This window comes from Mustelus asterias, chromosome 21, assembly GCF_964213995.1.
Source record: "Mustelus asterias chromosome 21, sMusAst1.hap1.1, whole genome shotgun sequence".
NCBI classification, from domain to species: Eukaryota; Metazoa; Chordata; class Chondrichthyes; order Carcharhiniformes; family Triakidae; genus Mustelus; species Mustelus asterias.
Window position 1 is genome coordinate 78,420,417 of NC_135821.1, and position 22,723 is coordinate 78,443,139.

The following is a 22,723-nucleotide window of genomic DNA, read 5'->3' on the forward strand; positions in this document are numbered from 1 at the left end:
CTAGTACCTATCCAGCAGTGGAGTTAATGATATTTGTGTGACCAAGCTGTTTTTGTTCAATGTTGTCAGATATCTCACTTGGAAGAAGGCAAAACCTACTGTTTCCGAGTATTTGCATTAAATTCAGCTGGAACTGGTCCTCCGTCGCTGCCCTCTGACCCAGTTCGGACAGAAACCAGACCAGGTATGGTGTCTTGCTCCATGTTGAGAGTAATTCATTTTTGTTGAGGTTTACACCAATAACTGAAACAAGAATGTACTGGACTATTTGTTACTATCACAGTGGCAGGAAATGGAGGACGCAGACAACAGGAGTGTTGGAATCTCAGCTAATACAGATTCCACTGAACTGTATACTTGTGCAAGGGGTTAGTGGCTCAGCTGGTAACACTCTTGACTCTGATCATTAGAAAGTTGTGGGATCAAATTCCACTCTTGAACTTTAAGCACAAGAAACAGAATTGACCTTTGAGTGGAGTGCTGCACTGTCTTTAAACAAGACATTAAGCAAATTCTACTCTCCAGAAATGTGAGGTCATCAGAAATTCTGCTCCTCGAGTTGCAGAAAATCCCATTTCCCTATCACCCTCGTTCCCCTATCACCCTCGTTCCCCTATCACCCTCGTTCCCCTATCACCCTCGTTCCCCTATCACCCTCGTTCCCCTATCACCCTCGTTCCCCTATCACCCTCGTTCCCCTATCACCCTCGTTCCCCTATCACCCTCGTTCCCCTATCACCCTCGTTCCCCTATCACCCTCGTTCCCCAATCACCCTCGTTCCCCTATCACCCTCGTTCCCCTATCACCCTCGTTCCCCTATCACCCTCGTTCCCCTATCACCCTCGTTCCCCTATCACCCTCGTTCCCCTATCACCCTCGTGCTCGCTGTTCTACACTGGCTCCTGGTCAGGCAACATCCTGACTTTAAAATTCTCATCCTTGTTTTCAAACCCTCCAGGGTCTTTCCCGTCCCTCCAACCCCAATTCTGGCCATCACTCCCACATCCCATCCACTGATCTTAGAAACTCACCTTCTCATTTTCATTGGGACTTCCAAACTCACCTGCTTTACAGCAATTAGTGTCATAAAAAGGGGGGGTGCCCTCCTTCGCTCCCCTCCTTATACCTTCGCCATTGGAGTCGGGGGGTGGGGGGCTGTTTTGCTTCTCCAGTCTCTCCCAGCCGGAGTCAGGAAGGTGGGATGAGACAGGTGCTTTCCGTCATTCTGCTGCTGATTGCCGCTCCGAGGAGGTTCCGGGCCCATGAGAATTGTAACCTTTGTGTACTCGGTACAAAATGACGGGTACTTTCATCCCACTTAACTGAAAGACTGTACCAATGTGATCTAATTAACTAGTAACTGGAAAGAGGCTAACATTAATCAAGATTATATCAGACTAACCTACAAATCATATTGTAATACCTTGGGCGGAAATTTCCAGCCCCCCCCCCCAAGTCCCCCCACACCCCGTAGCGGCGTGTTTTCTGGAGGCAGAGATGACTCACCATTGGCAGCTGGTGGGATCTTCTGGTCCAACCACTGTCTATGGTTTTGCATGGCTCACCTGTCCTGCCCGCTGCAGGAAGATCCTGCCAACTAGCAATGGTGAGCCACCTCTGCCACCACCAAATAACAGGCCGCAGTGACGGGGAGGCACGGGTCAGGAGAACCCAGCCCGGTGTATTCGCTATTGTTAAACTAGTAAATAAATTGTATATAAACCTGATATGAGGCAGGTGTGTTATTTTCCACAGGTACCACAGAGTTAGACGTTGGTGTGGATGATGATGGGAATATTTTCCTGGCATTGAAGAATCCTGAGGCTACTGATGCTCCAAAGTTTATTTGGTCCAAGGATTACCAAGAAATTACAAACCCCGAGAGGGTGCAGATTGAAACAGATGAAGACATGTAAGAATCTGGAACATTCTCAAACTTCAGTCTGAGAATGAACATTGAGCAATAAAACAGAATCATGATCAACATTGCAGTAACTTAGTTGTCCTGGTTACTCCCAGTCTGTCTTGGCCTCAGATCCAGTGTTGATGGCTGTTTGACTGTGTGCTAAGTTACATCCAGTGGCACATGGGTAGCACGGTGGCACAGTGGTTAGCACTGCTGCTTCACAGCGCCAGGGACCCGGGTTCAATTCCTGGCTTGGGTCACTGTCTGTGTGGAGTTTGCAAGTTCTCCCCATGTCTCCATGGGTTTCCTCTGGGAGCTCCAGTTTCCTCCCACAGTCCAAAGATTAGATGCAAGTTAGGTGGATTGGTCATGCTGAATTGCCCCTTCATGTCAGGGGGATTAGCAGGGTAAATACATGGGGTTACGGGGATAGGGTCTGGGTGGGATTGTTGTGGGTACAGGCTCGATGGGCCAAATGGCCTCCTTCTTCATTGTAGGGATTCTATTCTTTGATTCTAGTATTAGAAAATTCAATTTCACCATTTCAATGATCTAAGAGTTGATCACAAATTCTGGCAAACTGAGAAGGAATTGTTCAGTTTTGAATTGTTCTATTGTCATTTGCAGTCTCATTTATTCATCTGTCTTCATGTTTACAACAATTTATTTTCTATTTCCTGATTTATCTTCCATGTAAACCTTTTCAGTTGCCTTAGAAAACTTTTAGCACATGCGAAGAAAAAAATGACATGAGGAAGAAACTCCTACTTAATAACTGGGAAATATCTTTTAAAATAATTATCCAGTGCTGTCTGAAGAACTCAGTAACAATCCTTGAATGTTGGAGGTGTCTCAGATCCATTCACTTACCCTGTCAGATAAAGCAATCCAGAGAGTGAAGTTGATTAAAATTTCTATTTTCGAAGGTGATGTGCATCAATTGGACACGAGGCACAAAGCTTCGGTAAAAGAAGGCTTTTATTAACTAACAATGGAACTAACAGAACTTTAACACACTATCCCAGACTGAAGAGGTCCCGCCCGAGCAGGGGGTCTTATACCTCTCCCAGGAGGCGGAGCCCGACTGGGATGTGCCACAACAGTAACAACCACAGGTGTATCAATCCCACCCTAGCCCAACAACAACATTAGAACAACCCAACAACAACATTAGAACGATCCCACAGTGGGAACCAACGATGGTTCACCACAGAAGGTTACTGCACTTGTGAGAAATATGACCTGTTTTGAAGAGAAACTACACAGTTATTTACAGAATAAACTCTGCATCCCACTTACAGAGGTGGCCAGTTAAATGAATTGTGTGGGGAATAGTTACTGAGTAGACATGATTGTTGCTAACTACTGAATAATTCAATGTTAGTGTCCCTTTTTGGGGATTCAGTCGAGCATGTTAATAGTCCTTGAGCCTGGAGTTACAGTGGTTTAATGTCCTGTAGTTTAGCCTAAAGGGAAGATTTTTTTTCTGATTGCAATGTATTAGTGACTTCATAAATATAACAGAAAAATTTGCTCGGATTTCTGATTCCAGCAAATCAAATATTTTGTTTAAAAACTCTCGATTATTTAACTGAAAAAAGTCAATATGGAAAATATTCCACCATTGCTTCCAATGTCAGTAACAGACAATAACCAGGAGAAATCTTCCTCCATCCTCCCACATTCATTCTGAATCCAAAGACTCATTTATTAATTTACTGCAAATCAAATGCTTGCTTTGAGCACTAGGAACCTGGGTTCAATTTCGGCCTTGGATCATTGTCCGTGCAGAGTTTGCACGCTCTCCCCGTGTCTGTGTGGATTTCGTTCGGGTGCTCCGGTTTCCTCCCAGAGTCCAACAATGTGCAGGTTAGATGGATTGGCCATGCGTGTCCCAAGATATGTGGGTTAGGGGAATTAGTGGGATAAAGACATGAGGTTATAGGGATAGGGCCTGAGGAGGATGCTCTGTCGAAGAGTCATTGCAAACTCAATGGGCCGAATGGCCTGCTTGTGCACTGAAGGGATTCTATGACTCACTTTAGGCATTTCTCTGCCTCTGTCTAATTGTGGAGATGCCGGCGTTGGACTGGGGTAAACACAGTAAGAAGTTTAACAACAGAGGCTGCAAGAAAGGATGTCCCGAGGCATGGTACATTGGGGAAACTATGCAGACGCTGCGACAACGGATGAATGAACACCGCTCGACAATCACCAGGCAAGACTGTTCTCTTCCTGTTGGGGAGCACTTCAGCGGTCACGGGCATTCGGCCTCTGATATTCGGGTAAGCGTTCTCCAAGGCGGCCTTCGCGACACACGACAGCGCAGAGTCGCTGAGCAGAAACTGATAGCCAAGTTCCGCACACACGAGGACGGCCTCAACCGGGATATTGGGTTCATGTCACGCTATTTGTAACTCCCACAGTTGCGTGGACCTGCAGAGTTTCACTGGCTGTCTTGTCTGGAGACAATACACATCTTTTTAGCCTGTCTTGATGCTCTCTCCACTCCCATTGTTTTGTTTCTTAAAGACTTGATTAGTTGTAAGTATTCGCATTCCAACCATTATTCATGTAAATTGAGTCTGTGTCTTTATAAGCTCTGTTTGTGAACAGAATTCCCACTCACCTGAAGAAGGGGCTTAGAGCTTCGAAAGCTTGTGTGGCTTTTGCTACCAAATAAACCTGTTGGACTTTAACCTGGTGTTGTTAAACTTCTTACTCTGTCTAATTGCACAGGGGCATCCGTTCTACAATGTCCATCTCTTATGTCAAGTACAAATTAGAAAATGTAATAATTCTGGGGCAGTGTTACCAAAATGAAGAGCTGTCTATGTTGACCATGAATCTCTCTTTTCCAGATCTAAACTGTTCTTGGTTGACCCTTCAGAGGAGGATTTGGGAACTTACTCTGTCGTAGTAATCGGGACTGATGGAGTTTCAGCCAGTCATACTCTAACAGATGAAGGTAAACTGTTAGCTCAAATCTTAGCAAAGTAAATTAGTCCTCTCGTTAATTTTAAGGTTAAATTAAAACTTTTTTTTTCAGAGCTGCAGAATTTAAAGAAACTGAGCCATCAAAAAAGAAACCCAGGTAAGTGTTTCCCGCTGTTATTCTGCTGTTGAAATATGATGGTGATATCTCTCCTCGTAACATCCTGTTGTTTGAGGGTTGCTGATCATGGCTAATATCTGTAAGGAGCAGGATGAAGTAGGCCCAAGAATGATCTCGGCTGGTACGGAGATTGAACCTACATCATCAACACCATGGTCCAGCCATCGAGCCAACCTGAGCTAAAGCTTCTTGTTATTAACTTTGCTGACCATTGTTCTTGTCTGATCCGCGCAGGCAGTACAGAGGGAGTGCTGCATTATTGGAGGTTTGGCTGAGATGTTAAACTGAGGCCTTGTCTGCCCTCTTAGGTGGACATAAAATATCCCATGGTGCTTTTCTAAAGAAGAACAGGGGAGTTATTCCCCAGGGCTGGGCCAATATTCATCCCTCAATTAAGATCACAAAAAAAGACTATTTCATCATTATCACATTATGGGATCTTGCTGTGTGCAAATTGGCTGCCACATTTCAGACATTACAACAGTGACCACGCTTCAAAGTACGCCAGCGGCTGTAAACTGCTTTGGAATGTCCTGTAGTCATGAAAGGCAAAACTTTCTTTGAGAAAAAGCTTTAATGAGAAAGGTTGAAAATCTACAGCAGAATAAAATGCAAAAATTTGACAAAGGGTCATCTGGACTCGAAACGTCAGCTCTTTTCTCTCCTTACAGACGCTGCCAGACCTGCTGAGATTTTCCAGCGTTTTCTCTTTTGGTTTCAGATTCCAGCATCCGCAGTAATTTGCTTTTATCCAATGCAAAAATTTGAATTTGACCATAAATCTTAGGTTAATAATGCTGGCTTCCCTTTGTTTTACCATGAAGCGATCTTACATTAAGTAAAGAACAAAGAACAGTACAGCACAGGAACAGGCCCTTTAGCCCACTAAGTCTGTGCCGACAGAGATGCCTCTCCAATCTAATATTTTTTGCCTCTACCTGGTCCATATCCCTCTATTCCCTGCCTATTCATGTATCTATCCAGATGCCTCTTGAATGTTGTTATAGAATCTGCTTCTACCACCTCCTCCGGCAGCGCGTTCCAGGCATTCACCACCCTCCGTGTAAAGATTTGCCTATTATATCTCTTTTAAACTTTCCCCCTCTCACTTTCAACCTATACCCCCAAGTAATTGACCCTTTGACCCTGGGAAAAAGACTCTGACTATCCACTCTATCCAAGCCTGTCATAATCTTGTAAACCTCTATCAGGTCCCCCCTCATCCTCCGACACTCCAATGAAAACAATCCAAGTTTGTTCAACCTTTCTTCATCGTTCATATCCTCCAAACCAGGCAACGTCCTGGTAAATCTCTTCTGCACCTTTTCCAATGCATCAACATCCTTCCAGTAGTGTGGCGACCAGAATTGTACACAATACTCCAAATGCGACCTAACCAAAGTCTTATACAGCTGCAACATGATTTTCCGATTCCCATACTCAATGTCCCGATCGATGAAGGCCAGCATGCCATACGCCTTCTTGCCCACCTTGTCCACCTGAGTTGTCACCTTCAGGGAACTGTGGATCTGCCGCCTAGATCCCTCCGTATGCTAATATTTCTAAGGGCTGTACCATCTACTCTATACTTTCCTTCTACAGTAGACCTCCCAAATCGCATCACCTCACATTTGTCTGGTTTAAATTCCATCTGCCATCTTTCGGACCAGGTCTCCAGCTGATTTATATCCTGCTGCATCCTCTGACAATCCTCCTCACTATCCGCTACTCCCCCAATTTTTGTATCATCTGCAAATTTACTAATCAAACCACCTACATTTTCCTCCAAATCATTTCTATATATTACAGACAACAGAGGCCCCAGCACTGATCTTTGTGGAACACCGCTTGTCACAGACCTCCAGTTAGAAAAGTGCCCTTCCACTGCTACTCTCTGCTTTCTATGCCCAAGCCAGTTTTGTATCCATCGTACCAGCTCACCTCGGATCCCATATGACTTCATCACAAGGAACCTTATCGAAGGCTTTACTAAAGTCCATTATACAGCAACCACTGCCCTGCCCTGGGTTAATTTTTCTTGTCACTTCCTCAAAGAGCTCAATCAAATTTGTGAGACACGACCTCCCCTTCACAAAACCACGCTGCCTATCGCTAATAAGCCTATTCTCTTCCAGCTGTGAGTACATCCTGAACCTAAGAATCTTCTCCAATAATTTCCCCACCACTGATGTAAGTCCCACAGGCCTGTAATTTCCCACATTGTTTCTTCTGCCCTTCTTAAACAGAGGAACGATGTTAGCTACTCCCCAATCCTCTGGTACCTCGCCCGTGGCTAAAGAGGATAGAAAGATTTTGGCCAAGGCCTCAGCAATTTCTTCCCTCGCCCCTCTCAGTATTCTGGGATAAACCCTATCTGGCCCTGGGGACTTGTCCACCTTAATATTTTTCAAAACCTCCAATACCTCCTCCCTTCAATATGTCCTAGAATGTCAACATTCTCCTTTCTACACTTACCATCCACCACATCCTTCTCCTTTGATTCCACACACAAATTCCCTCCACTGTCCTTGAGTGGACCCACCCTTCCCTTCGTAGAAAGGTCTACTAAAATCCTGACAAACATCTGTCAGGCTACTGTGCTGGGAATGAAATTGCTTTACAGATACAGTAACAATGGATTGGTGACTGTACTGAGAACTTCAACAAATGCGATTTAAAGGAAGCTTTAGATGTCATGCCTAAAATTATGAAATCATAATGCCTGTTTATCAGTCACCAAATAACCTGCCGAGTCTTCAAAATGGCAGCAGGCAGCACATGCTCATTATGAACCAGTCCTTAATGTGACCTGACCATTGTTAAATTTATTTCTAAGTTTATTTCTAAGTGTCACAAGTAAGCTTACATTAACACTGCAATGAAGTTACCGTGAAAATCCCCTAGTTCCCACACTCCAACATCTGTTCAATTTCACTGAGGGAGAATTTAGCATGGCCAAAGCACCTAACCAGCACATCTTTCGGACTGTGGGGGAAAACCGGAGCACCCGGAGGAAACCCAAGCAGACACAGGGAGAATGTGCAGACTCCGCACAGACAGTTACCCAAGCTGGGAATTGAACCCGAGTCCCTGGTACTGTGAGGCAGCAGTGCTAACCACTGTGTCACCGTGCTGTGTTACTGTTCAGCAGCAACCAAAAGCTAAGTGTTTAAAATATATTTATTTGTGTGTGGAACCAGGGGGAGCAGGAGGCCTCCTTCAGCCTCAGATTGGCCGCACATCAGACAATGCCTGGCACTGCTCCCTCTGGCCCCAGTCACCTGGGATAGACCTTATCTCAGGTGACTGGGATAGGGTCTATCCTAGTCACCACTGTGACCTCCCAAAATTGGGCACCTTCAAATTACTGGCAAATGGCATTTCTTTATTCCTTTAACTTGGATCGTAAAATGAAATTGGATTGCATTCTTGTCATTAATCTAACTTGTGTAATAACTAGCCTGAGAGCTTCTAATCTATCGGTTAGGTTACATTTAATTAGACTTTACAGCATAGAAGGACACCATTCAGCCCATCAAACCCAAGCACCAGCAATTTAGCCAGTCCCACTCCCTCATCCTTTCCCCATGGCCTGACAATGTTTTCCCCTTCCCATCCAATTCACTTTTGGAAGCTGTGGTAGTGCCCTCCTCCACCACCCTCTCAGCCAGAACCTTTCCCCTCTCTGTGTTAAAGAGGTGTTTCCTCGTGTTGCCTCTGGCTCTTTTTTGTCTCTCACTCCTGTTCTCAACCTAATGGAAACATTTTCTCTCTATCTACTCTGCCCAAAGTCCAGACCCCTCATGATTTTATACACCTTAATCAAAACTCCTCTCAATCTTCACTACCAGAAGGACGTGGAGGCTTTGGAGAGAGTGCAGAAAAGGTTTACCAGGATGTTGCCTGGTATGGAGGATATTAGCAATGAGGTGAGATTGAGTAAACGAGGGTTGTTCTCCCTGGAAAGACGGAGGTTGAGGGGCGACCTAATAGAAGTTTATAAAGTTATGAAGGGCATAGATAGGGTGAACAGTTGGAAGCTTTTTCCCAGGTCAGAAATGACAAACACAAGGGGTCACAGGTTCAAGGTAAGGGGGGCAAGGTTCAATACAGATATGCGGGGGACGTTTTTTACACAGAGGGTGGTGGGGGCCTGGAATGCACTACCAAGCAAGTTGGTTGAGGCAGACACGCTAGGATCATTTAAGACTTATCTAGATAGCCACATGAACAGACTGGGAATAGAGGGATACAAACGGATGGTCTAGTTAGGAACACATGATCGGTGCAGGCTTGGAGGGCCAAAGGGCCTGTTCCTGTGCTGTATTGTTCTTTGTTCTCTTCTCTAAGAATGTTCGCACATCTTCTCCAATCTATCCATATAACCCTCTCAACATGAGTCTATTTCTGTAAAGCCTAAGTTTATTTGATGTGTGCAAATGATAAATAGACACATGAGGATTGATGATTGGCTTAATTAACTTTATTCTGTAACATTTTATGGGTATTCCAACATGCCGATTGACTTAGACTTTTATATAAGCAAATTACTGCGGATGCTGGAATCTGAAACAAAAATAGGAAATGCTGGAAAATCTCAGTGGGCCTGGCAGCATCTGTGGAAAGAGAATAGAGGCAATGTTTCAAGTCTGGATGACTCTTCATCAGAGCTGAAGACATCTTTATCTCTGAGTAAGGGTCATCCAGACTCTCAAGGAGCTGAGATTTTCCAGTGTTTTCTGTTATGTGACAGTTTTGTCAAATCTCATTGAAAACTCGAATTGGTGTTCATTATTGTAACAAAAGGCTGGGAAATATCTCTATTAATAATGTGGATTTGTAATTGTGAGCAACTGTTGAAGCTACATTTTGTTACATGCTTCGATCTCACTGGTTATTTATACCGATAAATATATTCATATATATTTATATGTGAATATATTTATCAGTATAAATAGTAAGAGAAATACCTTCACATTTTAAATGTCACACTTCAAAGATAAGATATAGGTGCAGAATGAGGCCATTCAATCCATCGAGTCCGCTCCACCATTCAATCATGGCTGATATGCTCCTCATCCCTATTTTCCTGCCTTCTCCCTATAGCCCTTCGACCCCATGACCAATTAAAAATCTGTCTAAATCCTCCTTAAATTTACTCACTGTCCCAGCATCCACCGCACTTTGAGGCAGCGAATTCCACAGATTCACAACCCTTTGAGAGAAGTAGTTTTCCCTTAACTCTGTTTTAAATTTGCAACCCCTTATCCCAAGACTATGACCTCTCATCCTAGAACACCCCACAAGAGGAAGCATTCGCTCCATGTCTACTTTATCCATACCTTTTATCATCTTGTATATCTCAATTTGATCTCAAGGATCAAATGTGTTCATGAAAAGGGAGTGAATCCGTTTTGTATTCTGACGTGGAGCTGGAAATTTCCAGGCAGCTTGAAATCCCCAAACTTTCATCATCAAACAGTCATTAAAGGCTGATTGCCCTCAAGCTCTGATTATTTAGGATATTTCTATACTTTGTGATCTAAAAAAACAGACTGACTTAAATATAAATCCATCTAACTTGCAAAATAATAAATGGTGTGCCCCTCTTATTAAGCATGAACAACATCATCAGAGATCTGCCAGAAATAAATATAGTTATGCAAAAATTGATGGAACTACAATGTACTTTTAAAAATTCATTTATGGGATGTGGATATAGGCTAGCTATGCCATCACTTATTGCCCATCCCTAGTTTCCCTCGAGAAGGTAGTGGTGAGCTGCATTCTTGAATCGCTGCAGTGCTGGTGGTGTAGGTACATCTACCATGCTGTTACAGAGGGTATTCCAGGTTTTTGACCCAGCAACAGTGAAGGAACAGTTGATATATGTCCAAGTCAGGATGGTAAGTGACTTGGAGGGGAGCCTCCAGCTGGTGGTGTTCCCAGGTGTCTGCTAACCTTGTCCTTCTAAATGGTAATGGTCATGGGTTTGGAAGGTGCTGTCTAAGGAACATTGGTGAGTTCCTCAAGTGCACCGTGTAGATTATATACATTGCTGCCATCATGTGATGGTGGTGGAGGGATTAAGTGTTTGTGAAAGGGGTAGCAATCAAGTGGGCTGCTTTGTCCTGGATAAAGAACAAAGAACAAAGAACAATACAGCACAGGAACAGGCCCTTCGGCCCTCTAAGCCCGCACCGCTCCCTGGTCCAAACTAGACCATTCTTTTGTATCCCTCCATTCCCACTCCATTCATGTGGCTATCTAGATAAGTCTTAAACGTTCCCAGTGTGTCCGCCTCCACCACCTTGCCCGGCAGCGCATTCCAGGCCCCCACCACCCTCTGTGTAAAATACGTCCTTCTGATATCCGTGTTAAACCTCCCCCCCTCACCTTGAACCTATGACCCCTCGTGAACGTCACCACCGACCTGGGAAAAAGCTTCCCACCGTTCACCCTATCTATGCCTTTCATAATTTTATACACATCTATTAGGTCACCCCTCATCCTCCGTCTTTCCAGTGAGAACAACCCCAGTTTACCCAATCTCTCCTCATAACTAAGCCCTTCCATACCAGGCAACATCCTGGTAAACCTCCTCTGCACTCTCTCTAAAGCCTCCACGTCCTTCTGGTAGTGTGGTGACCAGAACTGGACGCAGTATTCCAAATGCGGCCGAACCAACGTTCTATACATCTTAGATCTTAGAAACCCTACAGCACAGAGAAAGGCCATTCGGCCCATTGAGTCTGCACCGACCACAATCCCACCCAGACCCTACCCCCATATCCCTACATATTTACCCACTAATCCCTCTAACCTACACATCCCAGGACACTAAGGGCAATTTTAGCATGGCCAATCAACCTAACCCGCACATCTTTGGACTGTGGGAGGAAACCGGAGCACCCGGAGGAAACCCACGCAGACACGAAGAGAATGTGCAAACTCCACACAGACAGTGACCCGAGCCGGGAATCGAACCCAGGTCCCTGGAGCTGTGAAGCAGCAGTGCTAACCACTGTGCTACCGTGCCGCCCACTGTATCTGCAACATCAGACCCCAACTTTTATACTCGATGCCCCGTCCTATAAAGGCAAGCATGCCATATGCCTTCTTCACTACCTTCTCCACCTGAGACGTCACCTTCAAGGATCTGTGGACTTGCACACCCAGGTCCCTCTGCGTATCTACACCCTTTATGGTTCTGCCATTTATCGTATAGCTCCCCCCTACGTTAGTTCTACCAAAATGCATCACTTCGCATTTATCTGGATTGAACTCCATCTGCCATTTCTTTGCCCAAAGATGGGATGGTGTTGAGCTTCTTGAGTGTTGTTGGAGCTGCACTCATCCAGGCAAGTGGGGAGTATTCCATCACACTCCTGACTTGTGCCTTGTAGATGGTGGACAGGCTTTGGGCAGTCAGGAGGTGAGTTGCTCGTCACAGCATTCCTAGCCTCCAACCTGTTCTTGTAGCCACAATATTTATATGGCTGGTCCAGATCAGTTTCTGGTCAATGGTAACCCCCAGGATGTTGAAGGTATCAGAGGTATTGTTGCCAGTAAAGCTACGGTGGATTTGTCATTTATATGTGATTTAAATCAAAAAACTGTCAACAGTTCAATTGGTTTGTGTTATTTTCAGTAATTAAAGTGAAGTCGAATTGGGCTGTTGAGCTCCTTGGGAAGGATGGTGTTCGACTCTGGATTCAGGTCGAGAGTTTATCTCCAGCTGCACATTTACGATTAATCTTCAATGAGAAAGAAGTTTCAAGCACTCCGGTAACATTTGTTTCATAGTTACAATTTAAAATATTTTATTTGGCACTCCCTTTTCCTGTGGCTTTTTTTTTGTTTGGTTAAATTGTGTTTTTAGTTTAAGCAAATCCACTCTTTAGATGTCACTAATTCATTGAAATATTTTACTACAATATACCTAACAACATCTTCCATTCTCCTAAATTGTCAACTCTTCATTCATTAATTGTTTGATCATTTTCGAACAATTGTCTAACAATTATTCCTGTAAGTAAGAGCTCTCTCCATGGAGATGTGTTCCGAGTACTAACACCAACAACATGTATTTATATGTGTGTCTAATGTAGTAAAATGTCTAAGGCACTAAACAGGAGAGTTATAAAAAGAAAATTGATACAATTTACCGCCCCCCCCCCCCCACCCCCTCCCCTACACTCCTATCTTCTGTAATCAGCCTTCATTATTTCCACAGGAGATTTTAGTTCAGGTTTTGCATTGCATCTCTTCCTTTGAAGTGTCTTTCTCTCTGGAATCCCTTGAAACCCTCCAGGTGCAACATTCCATGGTCTGTCACGGGACTGAGTATAATCCACACAGGAATTTACCCGATAGTCACTGAATTACATTCTCAGCATTTACCTTTTCATCTTTGAGATGTTTGTCCCTTTTAAAGATATAAGTCTTATTTAAAAGTTTGATATGCCTGTTAGTAATTCGAGGCCACAATCCGTTGTCATGACAATTGGAGGAATGCAGACATCTTGTTGGATTGTAGGGCTGGAGCAAAATATTTATTAAACAAGGAAAGAACTATATTACACAACTTCTTCACGCCAACTATACTGTTACAGATATATACAGATTCATAAGAATAATGCAAGTTACAAAACCTATCTTATACCTTAATGTTCACAGTAAGTACACAGCCCATGTAAACCACGAATGGTAGTCAGATACACCACACTCTGAGACCCCAAAACAACTCCTACAGCTTTCTTATCAATTTAGAAACATAGAAACATAGAAAAACTACAGCACAAAACAGGCCCTTAGGCCCCACAAGTTGTGCCGAACATATCCCTACCTTTTAGGCCTACCTATAACCCTCCATCCTATTAAGTCCCATGTACTCATCCAGGAGTCTCTTAAAAGACCCTATTGAGTTTGCCTCCACCACCACTGACGGCAGCCGATTCCACTCGCCTACCACCCTCTGTGTGAAAAACTCCCCCCTAACATTTCCCCTGTACCTACCCCCCTGCACCTTAAACCTGTGTTCTCTCGTAGCAGCCATTTCCACCCTGGGAAAAAGTCTCTGAGAGTCCACACGATCTATGCCTCTCAACATCTTATACACCTCTATTAGGTCTCCTCTCATCCTACGTCTCTCCAAAGAGAAAAGACCGAGCTCCCTCAGCCTATCCTCATAAGGCATGCCACTCAATCCAGGCAACATCCTTGTAAATCTCCTCTGCACCCTTTCAATCTTTTCCACATCCTTCCTGTAATGAGGCGACTAGAACTGAGCACAGTACTCCAAGTGGGGTCTGATGAGGGTCTTATATAGCTGCATCATTATCCCCGGACTCCTAAACTCAATCCCTCGATTGATAAAGGCCAGCACAGCATACGCCTTCTTAACCACCTCCTCCACCTGCTGGGCCGATTTTAGAGTCCTATGGACCCGGACCCCAAGGTCCTTCTGATCCTCTACAGTACTAAGAGTCTTTCCCTTTATATTGTACTCCTTCATCCCATTTGACCTGCCAAAATGGACCACAACGCATTTATCTGGGTTGAAGTCCATCTGCCACTTCTCCGCCCAGTCTTGCATCCTATCTATGTCCCTCTGTAACTTCTGACATCCCTCCAGACTATCCACAACCCCACCAACCTTCGTGTTGTCGGCAAACTTACCAACCCATCCCTCCACTTCCTCATCCAGGTCATTTATGAAAATGACAAACAGCAAGGGTCCCAGAACAGATCCCTGGGGCACACCACTGGTGACCGACCTCCATTTAGAAAAAGACCCATCAATACCCACTCTCTGCCTCCTTTGGGCAAGCCAGTTCTGGATCCACAGGGCAGCAGCCCCTTGGATCCCATGCCCTCTCACTTTTTCTAGAAGCCTTGCATGGGGGACCTTATCGAACGCCTTGCTAAAATCTATATAAACCACATCTACCGCTTTCCCTTCGTCAATGTGTTTAGTCACATTTTTGAAGAACTCCACCAGGCTCATAAGGCATGATCTGCCTTTGACAAAGCCATGCTGAGTATTCTTGAGCATACTAAACCTCTCTAAATGCTCATAAATCCTGTCCCTCAGGATCTTCTCCATCAGATGCTTGTCACACTGTGAGCCAACTGGTCTCAGTCCTTGAAGAACATGCCCTTGAATCTTTTCTCAGATGTCTTCACCAAAGATCCACCTCCAGGGTGGCAAACTCTCCTTCTGATGTTCCTGTCCCCTGGATCACAGTGTGCAGTCAAGTTTCACCTTCCGTACAATCTCTCAAATGCCCAGCCATGGCGACGGAACGCCACTGTGTCATAGGCTCATAGTAAGGAGTCACCAACTTTTAGTGTTCTCCTCAGATTCTCTGCCATCTTGCAAGCCTTTTTAACTTTATATCTGCTTCCTGCAGCTCTACTTCCTTAATTCAGAGTCTTTTCATCTGCCCCGTAATTTAACTTCACTGGACAGGACCTGTTTTCAATTCCTGTCCTTGTTCTTTGACATCACTGTCTTCCTGGAAGCTTCTTCAGTCCCATTTCCTGGTTTCTGGAACCTTCTTCTTTAGTTTATGACTTGCTTCCAGCTGAAACTTAATTCTATTGAAACTGATAATAGCTGGGAGCAAACATAATGCGTTCGGCAGAGATCATTGAGTTTCAGTCAGTTCTATTCATCTAAATTGAATTTTGAGTCCAATTGCGAGAATTGTGTCTTGTATCAATGCCAGACTTGAATAATAATATTGACCTTTATATTAATGGACTATAATTCAAGGTAGCAGGACATCCACAGACAAATCTATAACCTGGCCTTTATGTTTCAGTGATACATTTTTTACGTGGCAAGTGCGAGCTGACAGTGTCACAATAAAGAAAAGAGGACAACAGATCCCAGGAGCAAATAACAAACAATTATATATCTACTTAACCAACTAACATGAGGAATTGTGAAATAAACAATGCAGAGGCTGTAAATTACAGTGGGTCAAATGAAATAAAAAATAAAAGAAATAAAGAGAGGGAATGAAAGTTTGGAGTTCTAAAAGAAAGTGACAAGAATGCACTTTTTTCCAAACAGACTCACAAGATTAATTTTGATAAGGCCAACGGGATTATAGAAATTATCATTCCAAACTTCTCTGAAAATGATGAAGGTTCCTACACAGCCCAGCTGCAGGATGGGAAAGCTAAGGGTCAGTTCACATTGGTGCTGATTGCTGACAGTAAGTTAATGTCTATTTTCTTTCATTTATTCTTGAATTATACTGGCACTTTTACATTCATGAAAGTTAATGAAGTCCAACAAATGATGGAATTTCCATGTTGTAACTCTAATTCAAGATAGCAATCCCACACTCCATGCTGAATTCAACAAATCCTCTGATTTAACTTCGAACTGAGCTTCAGTTAGAACCATAGAATCCCTACAGTGCTGAAGGAGGCCATTCGGCCCATTGAGTCCACACCGACAACAATCCCACCTAGGCCTTATCCCCATAACTCCACATATTTACCCCGCTAACCTATGCATCCCGGGACACTAAGTGGCAATTTAGCATGGCCAATGCACCTAACCCACACATCTTTGGACTGTGGGAGGAATGATGTGGAGATGCCAGCGTTGGACGGTAAGAAGTCTAAGTCTAAGAAACCTGTTGGACTTTAACCTGGTGTTAAACTTCTTATGTGGGAGGAAACCAGGTATGTATCATATTTCAATTCTCATATCCCATTCCTCAAAAAACCTCCACAACATTGCCTCATCCTCCTTGGCCTCACAGCTGCTGTAAACCTCACCTATGGCCTTATTATCTCCAAGCTCATCTCCTCAGTATTCTGCAAAGAGCTTTAGATGATTGAAAGCTTCATCACCCACATGCCCGATGATAGTCCAACCCGCCTATCATTCCCATTTTCCTATTTACCTTCACTAAGCCCCATGTCCCAAAGCACTGAATAAAATTAGGTTTTTAACTTCCCCCAAAGGGCCCCAACTTTTGAATTCTTCTCCACTTCTGTGTCCAGCTCATACCCTCAACTTCCCGACTCTGGAATCTTATAGATTTCCCCTACAGTGTGGAACTCATTCCCTAAATTGAGTCCCTCATCTTTACAAATCTCCTCAAAATGTGTATTCCATCAAGTCCCTTAATTCTCCCCATTAGAGATCATTAATTTCTTGTATGAAGCACCTTGTATCGGATGTTTTCCATATTTTTAAACTTTATTTTTAACTTGGCGAATAATGGAAAAGGGTTGTTTCCTGTTTATGAGCATGAACCATTTACCTGGTATTTGGAATCTACAGAGCAAAGTACAACAGGGGGAGGGGGTGGAATAGTGATAATGTCACTGGGCTAGTAATCCAGAGGCCCCATCTAATGCTCTGGGGACGTGGGTTCAAATCCCATCCCAGCAGCTGATGGAATTTAAATTCACTTAGTAAAATCTGGAATACAAAGCTAGTCTCAGTAATGATGACCATGCCAAGTATCAGTTGAAGTTTATTTATTAGTCACAAGTAGGTTTACATTCACACTGTAATGAAGTTACTGTGAAAACCCCCTAGTCGTCACACTCCGGCACCTGTTCGGGTACACTGAGGGAGAATTAAGCATGGTCAATGCACCTAACCAACACATCTTTGGACTGTGGGAGGAAACCGGAGCACCCGGAGGAAATCCACGCAGACAAGGGGAGAAGGTGCAAACCCCACACAGACAGTGACCCAAGCCGGGAATCGAACCCAGGTCCCTGGAGCTGTGAAGCAGCAGTGCTAACCACTGTACCACCGTGCCATCCTTTGATTGATTGATTGTTGTAAAGACCCATCTCATTCACCAGTGTCCTTTAGGGAAGGAAATCTGTTATCCTTACATGGTCTGGTCTGCATGCGACTCCAGATGTACAGCAATGTGATTGGCATTTAACTGCCCTCAGTATAATGACTTCAACAACCCCCATGAGGTTTGCTTCTTGAAGTATGAGCTTCCTGATTGAGTCCATAACTTCCTGCCCAATCAGGGAGCTTCACCTGTACGTAGATATGGGAGTGTCAGGTCAACTGACACTCCAGATTCTGACTTTGTACCTGAAGCAGTCTTGGGAGTGGAATCGAGTTTGTAAATAAAGGGAATCTGGTGAAGGGACACCAGCCTCTGAGGAGCTATTTCACTCAGTTCAAGGGCAATCAGTGATTGGGCAATGAATACTATCAATAATGTCCACATCTCAAAAAATAAATAACAAAAAATACATGGAATACATTCTACTAACTTCTTATATTTTCCAATCTGCAAGTTTGACACTAATATGAGTAATAAAATGGATCAGGGTAAGTTAAATCTGTGTGAGCACCTTGGGAAGAGCGATCACAACATGGTAATTATAGTTTAAATTCCAACTAGAAAGGGGAAAGATGCAAAAACTAAAACAGCCAGATCAGATTGGGGCAGATTTCAGCAAGAAAAGGGACAACCTCGCTACAGGAAATTGAACAAAGTGTTTAAAATGTATAAGTAAGGGACCTGGTGGCTAGGAACAGATTGACTCCAGTAGTTGAGGGATCACGAAGGAAGGATCACAGATTAAATCATAAATTGAAGAGGGGCTGAGAGAAACCTCCTCAAGCCAAGGGTTCAGTCACTTAAAGAAGCAGTGGCTGAGGCAGAAGCAATGTCAATATTCAAGTTTTCGATTGGACAGGTGGAATTGGGATTTGATATTGATGTTTTGATGTTGAAAACTCTACCTATCTCAGTGAACAGTTTGCATTTTAAAAGTCTATCAACTTCTCCAGCCAGTCATGCAACAGAAAATCCACCTTGCATTGAGGAAATATTGAGAGGTGATTTGTTTTATCGTGAAGTGTGTGCACATATTCTGTCAACCAGCCCGGGAATGCTTTCATTACTTCACTGTTCCAAGGACAGTCTGGCAAACTGCACCAAATAATCATCTTTATTAGATACTACTGCATGGCAGGAAGGTGTGATAGACTCCCATATCCCACATGATGAGGGGTCCCACACAACCCCACTGAACTCTCATATCCCGGTGGGTGTCAGTCCAGAATGCAAATTTGAACTATCTGACTCTGAGGCAGGAATTCTCCCTCTAACAAAAAATTTGTTCTTGCTTGTCAATTAAAAGAAACTGAAATGAAACTTAAAACACTTTAAAATGCTGCGTCTGATATTTTTCAGAGTTCCGAGATGTTTTAGCAGAATGTAATTTCCAAAGGAATGAATGGAAGAGAAAACAAGGTAACAAAGTCTAAAATGTCACTGACATTATCTGTGTAGTTACATTGAAGGTGAAGGGCCTTAACACAAGGTCATTGGCCCCCTGATTTTGTTACTAATTTACAGTTTTATGTTACAACTCTTTCCTTGTTAGTTATATTTACACAATGGGTCACGATGTAGCCAGTTTTGCTTTGCAGCAGAATGATTATTTTTACTCAAATTAAATCAACCAAATGAAGAATGTTTTCTCCCATTTAGTTCCTCCTCAATTTTCCCAACGTTTGGCAAAAGAACCACAAAGAGTTTACAAAACAAGAAACTTACAAAATCATACTTGATACTCAGCATGAAATTAGTTACAGGTTGGACCATTTCCTGCTTTGCAATAAAGGAATAAAATGAAAGCCAGGAGGATTACAAAGCTTCTGATCCCCAACCTTCCTTTAGGTAACATAGATACAAATTTGTTAGACCATAAGATCCAGCCCATCGAGTCTGCTCTGTCATTCAATCATGCCTTCTCCCCAAACCCTAGATCCCCTTATTGATCAAAAACCTATCTATCTCTGTCTTAAAGACACTTAATGACCTGACCTCCACAGCCCTCTGTGGTAATGAGTTCCACAGATTCACCACCCTCTGGCTAAAGAAATTCCTCATCTCAGTTTTAAAGGAGTGTCTCTTTGCTCTGAGGCTGTGCCCTTGAGTTCTAGCCTCTCCTACTCAGTATTCTCTAGCCTCTCAGTATTCTGTAAGTTTCAATTAGATCCCCCCTCATCCTTCTAAACTGCATCGAGTACAGACCCAGACTCCTCAACCGCTCCTCATATGACAAACCCTTTATACCTGGGATCATTCTTGTGAACCTCCTCTGGACCCCCTCCAAGGCCAGCACATCCTTCCTTGGGTATGGGGCCCAAAACTGCTCACAATATTCCAAATGGGGTCTGACCAGAGCCTTATACAGCCTCAGCAGTACATCCCTGCTCTTGTATTCGAGCTCACTAGAAATGAATGCTAACGTTGAATTTACCTTCCTAACTGCCGACTGAACCTGCACATTAATTTTGAGAGCCCTGAACCAGGACTCCCAACTCCCTTTGTGCTTCAGATTTCCAAAGCCTTTCCCCATTTAGAAAAACCTACTTGGAACCTACTTTAAACATACCTGACAATTCTTTAGCTTAATGTATGCATTTGATTTCTCTCTTCCAGTCACACTTATGGAAGATTTAGTTTGTGGTCTGACACTTTCTCATTCTCTGGATTTAAGGGGTTAGGTTTTATATTGGTTGCTTTGTCAGTATTTTGCATTGGAAATTAATATTTCATTTTATTGATCACAATTATAGCAATGCCTTTCACTTAAAGAAACATCTCAAGACATTTCATGAATAGATTTTTAAAAAGCGTGTTGGTTGAAATTCTCTGACCTCGCCTGTGGCTGGGATTTTCCAGTCCCGTTGCTGTGAATTAACATTTGGCTGAGCGCTAAATTCTCCATTCTCACTGGCAGCGGCAGTGGGATTACGAGACCAGAGAATTTTGGCCATTATATTTTTTTAAATCTCAGCACCAAGAAAATGGCTTTGATATTTCAAAATAAATAGTAATTGTTATTAAAACCACAAACTATATTTAATAAGACTTTCTGATTTTTAAAAAATTGCAATAAAAAGGCATGAGGATTAGGCCAGAATGCACCTATCTTTCAGATGTAAATCATAGAATCATAGAATTCCTACAGTGCAGAAGGAGGCCATTCAGCCCATCGAGTCTGCGCTGACAACAATCCCACCCAGGCCCTATCTCCAAAACCCCACATATCTACCATGCTAATCCCCCTAACCTACACATCCCAGACACTAAGGGACAATTTAGCATGGCCAATCAAACTAACCTGCACATCTTTGGACTGTGGGAGGAAACCGGAGCACCCGGAGGAAACCCACGCAGACACGAGGAGAACATGCAAATTCCATACAGACCCAAGTCGGGAATCGAACCCAGGTCACTGGAGCTGTGAGGCAGCAGTGCTAACTACTGTGCCCCCGTGCGCCCGTACAGTTGAGCCTACTAGATACAAAAATAAATGACCATTCCATTGTTTGAGGCCCATGCTACATACTTTGTTTGTCCTCAGGCAATCAGAATTGGCTACACTCTGGTGAAGGGGTGACAGATCATGGAGGGAGGGAGGGGGCATGGTGGAGGTTTCTAATTGTGGGGAGGGTGTCAATTATGCAAAGCGGTAGGTGGCAGTTTTGAGGTGCAATCGAGGCATTGCAGAGGTGGGGTAAATAGAGATCAAGAGTAATCCGATCACAGAGGGGGCACAAGCAGGGCACAGTGAGTGGGGTTCACAGGATAGAAAATACTCTTGCTCCTTCTGGTCCACGAGCAATGCTGTAAAGACGATTAGCCCGCTCATCTCCTTTCACTTCTTGGGCTTCCAAAGGCTGGTCTTGAACTGTGGTTAAAAATAATTTGCTGTTACTGAAGGTATGCAGCCTCGTTAAAGTATTTAAGTGACCAACCTGCTGCCTTCAAGCAAATAAATCACCTGTCTGTCATCTTACCTCTGTTGAAAACATCTTAAGGTTGGGTTCCTGTTTCAAACTTTTAGCTTTTTAACCTCCCTCCTGAACCAAACCCACCCATTTTTAGATTAAATATCTGTTATTCCAAAGTGAAACTTTTACACTTCAAAATAAGGAATACTTTTAATAATTCAGTTGTTGTTGCATTTAATATCTATGATTTATTCAACCAAAATTTTCAGGGCCTTATTTTGAGAAGTACTTGCACTGGGAAGTAACAGAAGAATGTAATCTCCTTCTCACTTGTAAGGTAGGAATATGTTCCGTGCGAAGAAATTGTGTATAACTTAAATGTAATTTGTTTTAGTGTCATTTAAAATTATTTAATGAGAACTGCTGGTGTGAGTCTACATTTCTACTGATGTTACTGTGTTCATTAAACAGGTGTCAAATACAAAGACCCAGACCAGTATTGAATGGTGCAAAGATGGGAAACAAATAACGGATGCTACATATGATTCAGAGAGTGGTATCAGTTCCCTTTCAATCTCAAAGGTAATGAAAGCCAGCAGTGTTGTTTTGCTGGTGCCCATTCCTGGGTAGGGTCTATCAGAAAGCTAAAACTTTTTGCTTTATACTCCCTACCCAACAGTCCAGTTCAGAAAGTTTACGTTTAAAACATGTGAAATTATACAAAGGCGTGGGAGTTAAAATCACCAGACAATGCGGATTTGCTTTTCTGGAGTCCCGACTTCAAAGCCCTTGGATCTTTTATTAGTTTTGGTATCAATGTACAACTGTTTGTGTTTGTCCCAGTGACTTATCTGATGATGCTATAAAAACATGTTCCAGTGAACTTTAATAGAGAGGGAGTAGAAACAGTTGCCTAGCTCTGTGCCAATATAGAAA

General features: G+C 43.3%; 1 protein-coding gene across 1 annotated transcript in view; it reads left to right on the top strand.

Moving 5' to 3' along the window:
* Positions 1 to 22,723, top strand: part of LOC144509436 (myomesin-2-like) — a 118,877-nt gene that overhangs the window by 69,846 nt on the left and 26,308 nt on the right. The window contains exons 20-28 of the mRNA XM_078238314.1: positions 70 to 184; positions 1,757 to 1,913; positions 4,769 to 4,875; positions 4,957 to 5,001; positions 12,674 to 12,810; positions 16,106 to 16,250; positions 19,233 to 19,292; positions 22,057 to 22,124; positions 22,259 to 22,369. Of these exons, the coding sequence (XP_078094440.1) occupies positions 70 to 184; positions 1,757 to 1,913; positions 4,769 to 4,875; positions 4,957 to 5,001; positions 12,674 to 12,810; positions 16,106 to 16,250; positions 19,233 to 19,292; positions 22,057 to 22,124; positions 22,259 to 22,369 (945 nt within the window). The remainder of the gene's footprint in view (positions 1 to 69; positions 185 to 1,756; positions 1,914 to 4,768; positions 4,876 to 4,956; positions 5,002 to 12,673; positions 12,811 to 16,105; positions 16,251 to 19,232; positions 19,293 to 22,056; positions 22,125 to 22,258; positions 22,370 to 22,723) is intronic.